The sequence below is a fragment of the Xiphophorus hellerii genome, chromosome 18 (assembly GCF_003331165.1).
Source record: "Xiphophorus hellerii strain 12219 chromosome 18, Xiphophorus_hellerii-4.1, whole genome shotgun sequence".
In the NCBI taxonomy this organism is placed as follows: domain Eukaryota; kingdom Metazoa; phylum Chordata; class Actinopteri; order Cyprinodontiformes; family Poeciliidae; genus Xiphophorus; species Xiphophorus hellerii.
Window position 1 is genome coordinate 25,010,134 of NC_045689.1, and position 12,822 is coordinate 25,022,955.

The 12,822-nt window shown below is 40.5% G+C and overlaps 1 protein-coding gene across 4 annotated transcripts in view; it reads left to right on the plus strand.

The window, feature by feature from the left end:
• Window positions 1-1,453: 1,453 nt before the first annotated feature.
• The window catches only part of cux1b (cut-like homeobox 1b), a 94,946-nt gene continuing 83,577 nt past the window's right edge, over window positions 1,454-12,822 (plus strand). The window contains exon 1 of one of the 4 annotated variants that reach the window (XM_032590403.1): window positions 1,454-1,627. In XM_032590403.1, coding sequence (XP_032446294.1) covers window positions 1,565-1,627 — 63 coding nt within the window. In that variant the 5' untranslated portion in view covers window positions 1,454-1,564. The remainder of the gene's footprint in view (window positions 1,628-12,822) is intronic. The other 3 variants (XM_032590405.1, XM_032590406.1, XM_032590407.1) reach the window with 3 other exon arrangements.

A 12,822-nucleotide genomic window follows, 5' to 3' on the forward strand; every position in this document is an offset into this window, starting at 1 on the left:
GTCTAAAACTAAATGTCACATTTAGTTTTAGCTTAAATGTGACATTTATTGGGATTCTGTTGAAGAAAATCTTATTTATTTTTTTTTTTGTTTGAGCAAAAGCCTGCTAATTTCCAAATTTTTCCAAATCTATTTGGATCAACCGTTTAAAAGTATTTTAACTCCATGCACTTTTCCACATTATGTCACACTGCAACCACAAACTATAATGTTTTTTTTATTTTATAATTATTTGTGATAGACCAACACATAGTAAAACATAACTTTGAAGTGGAAGGACAGAGATACATGTAAGAAATCACGTATCATGTATCATTTTCCTTCCACTTCACAGTTATGAACTACTGTGTGTCTATACAGTACAATCCCGATAAAAATACATTGAACTTTGTGAATGTGGTGTGGCAGAATCTGGGGAAACAATTATCCCAGGAAGACGCAAAGACAACTACAATCAGATTGACTGGAAAAAGTCATTAATGAAGAGACTAAAGTGACTATAAAGAGATTTAAACGTGAAAAACTGAGACACAAAAGGACCATAAAGAAAAGCCAAACGGCCATAAAGAGACAATAATGGCAAAGCAGCTGTTAAGTGAAATGATCTCCAAAAATACCTGTAATAAAAATGAACAAAACAATGCAAGATATAAATATCATTGAACGGCAAAAACATACATACGCTATGTGTTACAAGTATGAATGTACTCTATGAAAAGTATATAGTGTATATGTGTAAGAGCCTAAACCGATTTTGATTGTAGGAGCTTCTAAAACTACTGCTCACCACAAACGTCATCAATGGTCCCTTTAAATTGTCCTCATTTGTACATTTTATACATGTGAATGTTAATGTTCACAATGACAAAGAAATCTGCCTATAGAAAACAAAATAAAGCATTAATAGAATATGCAATATTGCTTAAATTTCAGAAGCCAGATGGCAATGGTGTGTACACTGGTGGCACTCTGAGTTACACTTTCTTTTAGAAAGAATGCTTAAAATGCTTAAATCATAGGCCCCCCTCCCCCCCTCTTTTAAATTTTTTATGTTGCATTTAGAGATTCTAAATTAAAACTAGCTACATTTTGAAAATAATGTATCATTTGTCTTCTACTTCACATTCATGCATCACTTGGAGATGGTCTACCAGATAGATATCAGCAAATATATTGGAATTTGTCGTTGTAAGGTGACAATATGTAACAAAGTTCAAGGGATATGATCTTGAACTTTGGAAGATACTAATAATAAGCAAATGAAAACATCATAACTTATTCCTGCGCATGTTTATTTCCGTTTAACAAAAGTCACTGTAATTAAGTGCTAGTTTGGTTGTTTACCTGTAATTTCTCAATGTTAATAAAATGCTATTTAAGCAATTATAATGGCGTTATTAAGGAGACATTCATATGAGCCGAGTCCGCTCCACATAGCAGCTGTCTCCGGAGCAAGTGGCGGTTGCGATCCAGTCCGTGTCTTCCGGCAGCCCAGTCCTCGCCACTGAACTCCAACCCCCGCGCTCTCTATCAGCATCTCATTCCTGTCTCAATATGTCTCAAGATGGCGGCCAATGCAGGATCGATGTTTCAATATTGGAAGCGCTTTGACTTACAACAACTACAGGTCAGTTCAACCCCCCTCTTAACCGCCTAGCCCTCGTCTTCTTCGGCCGCTTTGCCGCTCTCCGGTGGCTGCGTTTTGTGTTTTTATTTCGGCGGCCGCCTCGTCGGTTGTTTCGGAAGAGAATCCAGGACCTCTTCCTCACATTGATGAAAGTGGCTCTCTCGCTGATCAGAAATTGATCCTCTTTGTTCAATTCAACATCGATCGGACACTGCAGCCGGGCAAGCCGGGGCGACGCCGCGGGGGGATGCGCCGAAATAAGAGCCAAACGGCGGGGCTTTGGCGTTGGGGAAAGGAGAAGAAGCTCTCGGCTGGCTATCTTTATTGCGTGTTGTTCAACTTTTACCGGAGCGAGTAGTAGCCGTAGTTAGCCGCGACGCTTTAGCCGCTGTAAGGTTGGATAATTTGGGGGAAGAAAAAAAAAAAATAAGTGCGACTCATTATACGGTGGCGCTGTGGTGACACCAACCGCTGAGACCCACCGGAGCTCTTTGGGCTTTTTATGCTGTTTTGCTGACACATTTTTAGTAAGTTTCGGACCCATTTAGCAACCTTATCGGCTAACGGTTTTGGAACAGTTTACATGGAAGTCGTTTCGGTGATTATGCTTGATGAGGTCGGCCGTTTTTTTTCCCCCTCTTCTGTCGGCATTCACACTTCACGGTGAGTTGTGTTTTTTTTTTTTTTTTTTTTTTGCCACGTCCGTGGAAGTGGTCAGGACGGGACAGTTAAGAACGCGAACGTTAGAAATGTGACAGATTGACCTTGTAATTATGGTAAACTCCTTAAAATGTACCTCCCTCATCCTCTTAACACCTTGTGCGCTCCACGCAGGGGATATGAAGAAGAAGAAAAAAAAAAACATATTGGGCCTGAATATATTAGACCATGTTTGACCTATCACAAGACGCGCGAGACAATGGCACTGTTGTGTTTTTTTTTTTTTCCCCGTGGCATTTAACACGCGTTGCTGAATTTCAAATCACCATTTATGAATATTAGTTGCCCGCTCGCCCGTCGTCATTAACATAAAGATTGCATTATGTAGACTGTAGCCCCGATTGTTCATACATTATTTTGAAGGCTGCACAAGCTTTGGGTTTTTAAACTTTTATTTGGGTCATGATGCCCTGATGACTGCGTAGACAAAAGGACAGTGAGCAAGTCTTCCCAGCGGGCTTTGTGTTACACTTATGCCACATCATCAAGGCTTCACTACTCCTATTTATTTGATCCTATTTGGTCCTCCTACTCGTTGCCCCCTTGTTCATGCATTATGTAAAAAATTAAAAAAAAATTAAAAAAAAGAAGAAAAAAAAACTGAGACAGCTTTCTCTTGTCTTTCCTCACTATATCTATTAGGCACAGTGGCAGTCCTTGCATGAAAGACTCCCTGGGCAAACCCCTTCTTTGAAGCCCCCCCACCACCCAAGAATCTGTTACTCATGTATAATAATTGAATGTACAGTTAATTAGTCTATATATTTTATTTTTCATGTTTGTATTGATCTTAAAAGACCCATTTGTTAAGCAAGCATAGAAATTGTGTTTTATTTTTTTGTGAGCAAATGCTTTATTTTGAAGGATTTGTTAGGTGTACATTGAATCTGTTAAACTTGAAACATTTTTCATTTTTGTTCAGAAGCAGTTGAGTTGACTATTAGACGCTATGCTATCATGCTTACATCATGGTAACCTTGTAATTCTTTTTTTTTTGTTTGTTTGTTTGTTCGGATTTCAAAAGTACTGCCTAACTTGCTTGAAGACAACATTCGCTTTTCCTTGCCTAGTTTCACAAACTCCTTCTCGAAACTCGTGTTTTATCAACTTTCTGCCGTTCTCAACAGTGCGGATCTACACAATGCAGGAGAGAAAAACTAGTTACTTTATTGATAAAATGATGACTTGCACCAAATAGTCGTCCAAGGCTTTTAATAGCCCAGTTTCCCCTTGATACTGAAAAAAGATTTTGCTTTTTCCTTCAAATGCTTTGAATCTGCCAAAAAAACCACAACTTTTTACTTTGGTCTGTAAATGCACAACCAAGTGGGAAGTTCTTTGAGGCATAAATGAGGGCAATCTTCCTTTAAAAAAAAAATAAAAAATTCTCTTTAATTTTAAAGGTACGACCTGTCAGAGAACCTGCAGCACGTTTTCTGTTTTTATCGTCATTGTGAAAAGATCGGAATCGGCCACCATCTCAGCCGACTAGTCAGACGACTAGGAAAAGGCTGATCATGGCATCTCTGCCGCGCATCACCCCTCCTCCCCCTCCCAACATCCTTGACTTCCTCTCCGCCCCCTCCCTTCCTTTTTTTCTTTTCTCCTCCATTTTTTTCTCCTCTTTCTGGCCCTTCACCCTGCTCTCACCTATTTTGCCCTGTCTGAACTACTATATGTGTGTGTGTGTGTGTTTGAGAGAGCTGGTCTGGGATCCGTTGCTGTGTTGTTATGATTTTTTTTTTTTTTTTTCTCATAGATTGACAGCCAGCATGGACAGTGGAGGCACTGCCAGCAGCCAGGACATAAAAAATGCATCGCATAAGTTTGCGATAAAGCCCTGGGTAATTATGGCAAAGGCCCCTATCACAAGCGATTAGTCAGGACAGTGAATCTGAGCGTGTGCAAAAAAAAAAAAAAAAAAAAAAAGGGCTGGCGGTTGGCAGGCCTGTCTGCAGGATAGGAATCAGCCGGAGCTGGTGCGCCGTGAGTGTGTGTGAGCGTGCAGAACCGCTCAGAACATTCACTTTCTATTATTGATGACATCTTATTTACTCTCCCTCCCACTGAGAGGCTCCTAGAGGAAAGCCTTCAGAGAACAACCTTTTCTTCTTATCCCCCCCCCTCATTTTTTTCTCCCGTTTTTTTATTATTATTATTTTTAAGGCTAATATGTGGCTGGCATGATGTGATCAGAACCAACGCACGGCCTCGTCAGCCAGGTCGGCTCCTCGTCTCGCGTCTTTTCCGACGAACGAGACGGGACCGCACACACACAACACAACACGTGCTCGTCGCCTGTTTTTCCTTTCAGGAATGTTTTCTTTCTTGTTTTCCCTATTTGAAGATGAAACTCCAACCCCAGCCGGGATGTCAGTAGCTTTAAGCAGTCGTGGCGTCTGTTCCTCGCTCCAAATGCTGATGTTCATTAAAATCTTATTTGATCAGTATGTCCCATTCCCTGTGTGGGAAAACGAGCTAGGTGGTTGTTAGAGGACAGAGAGTGCTTTGAAACAGCACAGTAAGCTGTTAAGTTGTCTCTGCATGATTTTTTTCCTTCTTCTTCTTCTCCCCCTCCACCAGCCACCACTACAAACACAAATGGGTGCAACTGTGAGGCTTTTAGCAAGGTCTTGCACACTTGCAGAGTGGATCAGTGATTCAGAGATGATGGCAGGGTGACAGTGAATTACAGATGGAAGAGGTTTTAATGTCTGTAATCCCTCTCTGTCCATTAGAGTTGAGTTTCTTTAGAGGGGAGGGAGATCATCACTCTTCTCTCCTGTTGGTTTTTTTACTTCTTCTTTTTCTTTTTCCCCTCTCTTTTTTTGTGTGTATTTTTTAAGACCTAGTCAAGCAGTTCGCCGGAACGTCGCATGTCTGCTTGAGAAATGACTCTTCGTTACAGACTCTCCTTAATAAGACGCGGGTGAATAGCCGTGCCTGAACCTATAGCTTGTAATTTATTTATTTATTTATTTATTTTTCCTGCAAGTTGAGAAAATTAAGAACAGACTGCTCAGTTACACACAAATCCCAGTTTAGGCCTAATAGCCCCACGTCTCACCTCGTAATATTTCCCTGGGAAAAAAAAAGAAAAGAAAAAACACACCCCAGATGCCACTTTGAGAGGAAAATAAAAGCAGAATAGTCCGCGAGTAGCGCGAAGCTAAATATCAACTTGAAGGGGGAAATTGATCCGGACGCTGTTCTTAATTCACCACCTTCTAATGGGTAAATTTAGGAAAAGGGTTTTGTAAACTGACCCCGGAGCTGCGGCCGGTGGCAACCCGAGTGGTATAAATCTCTCAACGACTGGCTCGCTGTTGTCTGCAGGAGTTTTAGTGTTAATTTATGAGCTGGTCGTCTGAACCCACTGGCGGGATATTTTTACCCCTCTTGTTGCTGCACAGGCCGGGGGAGCACCGAGGGACGGTGGGAGGGTTGTGGGGCATCACGTCATGGTTTCACCGTAGCCAACTCGCTGCTCTGCCCAGTGACAGAACCTGGCATCGGGACTGAAGTTTCACTGTGTGGTGCTGAGCAACTAAGCATGAGTCAGAGAAAAAAAAAAAAAAAAAAGAACAAGTGTATGTCAGGTCTCCAGTCTGTCCTTGGGTCCGCTCTTGGAGGGTCTTTGTCCTCTGTCTGTGAGGTTTTACTCTGAAGGCGTCGGGGATGCTGATGGAGAAGAGGGCAAAGGAAAAAAAAAACAAACACTTTTCATGTTTACCATATTGGCCAGTGTTTCTAGGTAGAGACTGTCCTGAAAAACTTCTCACTTTGGTTCCATTTCTAAGACGTTTCTGCTTAGTCTACCCAACCTGCAAAGGATGTAGGAAGACACCCAGTTGATTTAAATGTTTCTGAAAAATATTTCACCGAGTTTAAAAGTACTTTAATCAGACATCAGAACTGTAACTTTGCTCTGTCTTGTCTGAATATTGTAAAGAGCTCTCCATAGCTGCAAAAAACTCAGATAAAAGATAATGTAATTAGTTAGGGATGCAGCGGTCACATGTTTCCTGGCCAATAGCGATTTCCGGTCGTCTTTGTGACCGGAACCGCCAATTCCAATTTGGACTGAATCCCAATACGTTTGTAAAAGTAAGAAAGAATGTGCTTCCTGTTCTTTGATAGTAGTGGTATTAAGTCTCCGAGAAAACAAGGTTGTTCCTCTTTATGCACCAAATTAAATGTCCCTAAACTGTATCTGGTTTTTATTTAGAAAATCAGAAACATATTTAAAAATGATCAAAAACAGGATGGGGCTGGCTGGATCAGTGCAGACAGGGAAAACTGATTCTGACTACAGACTGATGGATCTCTAGTAACTTACCAGTATTGAAAATTCTAAAATGACAACAAAGTAATATCGGTTAATACTTTGAGGGGTTATAATAAAAATGGAAAAGGCTTGCTGTGGCCAAAATGTCATTTCTTAGCACATTTATTTTCATTTATTTTTTTTTATAGTTGCTTATAACATAAATACATGTTTCCACCCTTTTTTCTAAGGTACAACACCCCTCCACAGTATTTGCTGTTTCTTTAATAACTCGTGTAGTAGTAGTAGTAGTAGTTGTAGTAATATTTGATCATAAACAAATGTTTCTCTCATTAAATGAATGCAAATCCCTACAGAAATCTGAACGCTAGATGTTTCAGTAGTTTGACAGAGTGTGTTAAATAATATTTTGGCAGTTGCTGTATCAGTAAAATCAATAACATCTGTTATAACTCTTTATAGACTCCTATTTGTTTGTGTGGTAGTTGCTGGGATCATAAGCTAGCAAGTAGGGAAAGTAAAGCTACAGTTCAGCTCAGTTGTTCTTATTTGCTTTTTTTTTTTTTCACTAAAATGTGGCAGTAGTCGATCAAAATTCCTGACCTGTACGTATTTCGCTCCGTAACTTTAAATATCAAACTCCCACTGATGAGCCTCTCCTCCTCCTCGACCAGCTAGTAACAAGAGCAGAGAGGGGGGGCCAGTTTCCTGAGGCCTAATTCCAAGTGGCAGGCTTTATTTCCAGACCCACTTGGAGTCTCCCTCACCTACAGCATCATAGAGTTTCACCGTGTCTCATGACAGAGGCATAGCATACATTACTCTCCTGCTCTGTATTCATGCATTGCTGAAGCTAGTTCTCCTTTTGAGTTGAAATCCACACTTGTGGTGTGCTGCTGAGCGTAAGAAGTTAGCCAAAAGTTCATATTTTCATTAGTTCATAAGTGAAAGTGTGGTGGCATAAGAACAGTGGCAATATCTTTGCCAATATTTCTTAATTACCTTTGGTTATTTGGAAAAACTGCATGATGACAACACAGTTAAAACACATGTCCGCAGCTAAGAGCTAGATGGATTCTAAGTTTTCAGAAGTGTAGACTGATGAATATACGCCATGTTCTTTAAATAACTAGGTCTTTCTTTTTTTTAAAAACTAGTTTTGTGAAGACAAACAAAACAGTGAACAACAGTCTGGTAAGTAATTAGACCTTTCTACCTTTCAGGTTCGAAGCACTTCACTTTCTAAAACTATCATTTTATGTACCAACAATGTCTTAGACCTAGTATTATCAGATGATGGTTTGCAAATAATTTCTGTTTCAAGCTTTTTAAAAGCCAAAGTGATGTCTCGAACCTCATGTTTTAAGGAAAAGTTAGATAAAAGAACTCTTGTTAGTGAGAAATTGCCTTTTGACATTTCTGTGCCTTTGTGTTATTAAATTATGAGAAGTTTATCAGTCAGTAAAATATGTCCTGTTTTGCAGTGATGCACTTATCAGGCATTTACTTCCAGAGACCGATTTCAAGTTTTCTATCATGTCTGACCTGCTGCTGATATGTGTAAACTAATCATTCAATAGTTAAATGTAAAAAAAAAAAAAGGGGAAGTAGAGCTACGGGTTGCTTGATACAGGTATTAGTGTCGAATCCCAGTGAAAACAAGGATCTACAGCATTACCGCCACAGATGAATCATCACTAACGTTTCAAAAATACTTAAGCATTGAATTAACTTGTAATTCAAGTGTTACAAAAAACTTTTTATTTTCAGATTCATTTTGCGCTTCATAAAGATCGAATGCAAAATTGTGACATACGTAAGTCGATTTGATGAAAATGGGTGGGGGAAAAAATACCTTGGGAAATCCTACCTTCAAAAACCTGATTGTTTCTTAAGGCTCAGATTTCTTATGACTCAGCCCAACTGATGGTGATTATAATTGTCATCATATGAAGTGTTGAGCAAGACGTCGACGGGGGAAGCAGATGCAGTCGTGCAGGACAGGAAATGGTCTGACTTTATCAGGGTATGTCTGATGACGAATAAGGTGAATATTCATTTGACGAGGATCTTTTTTTGGATTTATAGTTTTGTAGCACTTTGTCCTCCATATGTCGTGTTTGTGTTGAAGCACATAGTAAAAGTTGTTTCTCTACCAAATATTCTGCGGTCTTCAGCATCTAAAGCCAATCTATTGGTACCTAATTTTAGTGTTGTTTATCTCCCTGTTATCACGGCGTAGCTGGGCTAAAAGTGTCTGAGTGGCCCTATGTGGAGAGCTTATCCCATGTCAACCCATGACTCCAGTATCAGTGTACTGTTAGATCATTGACCATAGGTATTGAATTCTAATAGGGCTATTGGCGTGTCCTAATGGTCCAAGTATTGAATTATGATATTGGCAAGCGCTGATGTCCTCGGGATTGAATTATGATATTGGTGTGGAGCAGCCTAATGGTTCCTAGTATTGAATTATGATATTGGTGCACTTTGATGGTGTAGGGATTGAATTATGATACGCTACTAGCTCACTCTGTGTAATTTTCAGTGTCAATCAAGGCTTTTGTTGCTGGATCCATAGTCAGCCCTAAGGGCCGATCCTTCAGTCTTATCCGATAAGTCTTTCAACTTTTATTCTCAGTTGCTCTTAGTCTTTTGAGCAGTTGCGTTATTCGATTCTGTTCAATGCAAACAAAAATGTGTTAGTTTAACATGTATATATTTTTTGTGGTTATAAGGTATAGAAACAGCGACTGTTTCCAGAGAACACCAACGCGATCTAGTCTCGGTTCATATATCTGTGATTTATTCATTTATTTTTCTGTGGATTTTGGTAATCTCAATCTCTACCTTTTTAGTTGTACTGAGCCCGGTGTCCTCATTTCAGTAGTTTTACACCAGAGATGCAACGGTTCCTCTGGCCTCTCACATAGTAAATGGGTGGCTTGCTTCTGTGTCAGCCCTCTAAAAATAACACACACTGCTGGCTAGGCTCAGCAGAAAACTACCACCGATTATGATGATTCAACTACCCTGTATTCACAGGTGCATATTTGTGTCAGATGGGGTGGGGACGGGGGTTTTGCTTTCCAGATCGTCCTCTGCTTTGGGTATGGTCTTGGCTGCCTTTTTTTTTTGCTTTGTAGTTATGTTGGGAAAACTTTGCTGAAGTGAGGAAAATCTTTTTTAGCAACTGTTGAAAAATACCTCAAACTGCTTATGTGTATATTTACTGCAGTAATTTTAGAAGCCTACATTTTTCACACCTGGCACGATATTGATGGTAAGTGCTTGTACCCAGCTATTGTCATTAGGTAGGACTATGATGACGCTTAAGCTAAAATTGATCCCCAACATTGTCCAATGAAACGTGGGAAATTCAGTACAAATGATGCCCAATAGCTGTTAAATTCATTGAGCACCATGAGACACCACTAACCTCCCCCCTCTAACCTTTGGGCTACGCAGCTGTCAGACTGGAGCCACGGTTCAGAGGTGGCGTGACCCTTACGGCCTCAGCATGACCTGGGCTGTCTGACAGACCTAACCTTTACCAGGAACAGATGATGACTTCACCATCTGTCTTGTGTTTAGTAGGTCTAGCCTACTTGAACTTGAACTTGTTTGAGACGTTATTGTGAGGGGAAAAATGCATCACAAGATTTTAGACTGAATTCCAGTTTCTGGGCATAACTCTTTACCTTACCACACCCCATGTCCGTCGACTATTAATTCAGGAAGTGATGGAAATATCCTACTGAGAATGTAGCAACTCCTTCAATACGCGTATACACCATCAGTTTGAACAAATTACTACTATTTTAGCAGATTTAATTTGCCGGTTTGTCATAAACATTCTGTTGGAACAAATATAAGCACATTCATTTTCAAGAAAAAAATGCATTGCCTTGATTTATAAAACAACATAAACTTGATTTGTGAAACAACAAATCAAGTTTATTGTATTTAGATTTTCTGTAATGTCGTACTCCAAACAGAAAAATAAACAAATTTTGTCAGTTGCTCGAAAATGCAGACCACATTTATATTCTGACATTCTTGGCATTCTGAGGATTAGTCTGATTGCAAGTTAACTTGAGGCCTACAACAGCTTTCCATTGCTTATGGACAAAAGAAAAGACAAATTTGTATGTTTGAAAATCTTTCCGGATCTGAAGAACAGACAGTCATGGTGTGAAAACGAAATATGAATGAGATGCCGAACAGTCGTGTGGCAAATGATATTTCAATCCCTGGGAATCTCTAACTAACTGATATGCATCGCACTACAGTAGTATGTTAGAAAATAGTTTAATTTTTTAGCAGAGATCAATTAAGTGGCCTTAATGATTGTTATATACGAGAACTTCATAGTGGTTATTGTAATATTAAGATATAAATTTGTGAGTGGATATTCAATCACAGCTCTTAACCTTTTGTTTCTGTGAGTGCCTCTTCAAATTCCTAGTTTATCAGGGCTAGCAAGCCTCTCCCCCTACTCCACAACTACTAAGATACTCAAAACGTAGGAGGGGGAACGAACAATTAGAGGCAAGAAGTGAAATGAGCTGTTTCTCAAACTTAAAAAAAGTAGTTTTTAACCAAAATAACTAAAGAAGTTTCAGTTTTGGTGCAGAACTTGTGTACCTCATCCAGAGCTGGATAATGCGCATCATCTGTCGTTAAGTCTGTCAATTGGATTTTCAATGCTAAGCCGCGTAGCCGTCCATCTCCTCTCCCAAAAGTGAGAGTTGCCCTCTTGAGTAAGGGGGAGGGGGAATTGACTGTGTGTGTTTAGTCGACACAGGCTCATCCGCTGACTGCTGTCTGACCCTGAGTACAGCGGTACGGTTATTAATAGGCCCGGAGGCCTCAACTTCCAGGAGGCCCTCTGATCAGCTCCAGATGTGGAATGAGAGGACAAATCTGTGGGCCTATCCATGTTTCACATGAAGCAGAAAGTGGGGAGATAGGCATTTGGCGAGACTGATAAAGAGCTAGGGAGGAAGGGAGGTACGCAAGACCTTTCCACAGCAGGAGTGTGTTTTGTGAGGCTTTGTTTTCATGTGTGTTTTTTTTTTCTTCCTTTTTTCTTCCTTCATTTATTACACTCTCTGCCCTCAGACCAAAAGACCATAAAAACGTATGGTATCACCATGGCGACCATAATAACCACCTATAAAACAGCGTGTAAACTGTGAAATAAGACAAACAGACCAGAACAGCCTTGACTGGCTGGCTGGCTGGCTGGCTGGCTGGCTGAATGGCTGCCTTCCGCCATAAAACTATTTGAGAGCCAGACTGAAGGAATGCCTCGGAGGCTGCTGTGGCTGTCACGACACATGAAAGGATTAGGCTCTGTGTTTTATCTCCTCTTTATCTGATGGTAATGGATAAGCCGAGTGTAGCCTATCATCCGATGCTCGGGCTGGGGGTTTGATGTTTTAGTAGGGTGACGGTTTGTTGAGTTGACCGCTTTGGTCTATTGATTGCTGTTTGATGGTTTTGATATGTAGGCTGCGTGGAACAGGTCAAGTCTTTTATGCAGTGAAGGCTCCAAATAGCTTTTAGCTGTCCTTCACTCCCCCCCTCTTCCCCATTACTCTAGTGGTTCGTTTGATGTTTGGATCAATCAATAGAAAGAGCCTGAGCTCTTACACATGCTTCTTCCTACTTCCCACTGAGCTCAATTCTTCCTCCTTCATTGTGCAGCCTTTATATCACATTTTCTCAACACAGAATAAATGATATAATTACAGCTCATTACTTAGCCTAACGCAGGCTAATTATTCTGTCATTATGGCAAGGATTAGCTATGCTCATTCTCTCCTTTGCACTGTTTTCCCCTCAAAAGTCATGTGAGCGGTGCAGAAAAAGTCTTGCTCATAAAGGCTGAGTAAGTCAAAGCCCCTGGACATGTCCTGTTGACGTTGATCGTATAGACCGCGGGTGTCAAACTCGGTCAGACGATGAGGCCTCGCTAGGAAGTAGTGACAGCGCAGACCAGACACATTAAAGAGTCCGGGCACAGAGAGATGCCTAACCTAATGGGGCATTTTGATGTATGCCTTTTAATTTATGCAAAGAAATCAACATGCTGCTTTTATAGGCCATGGCACAGCTCATGCTGATGTGTCATCAGACGTCTAGAAAATTACTGGATACAACAGATAGACGAGGCTAAATT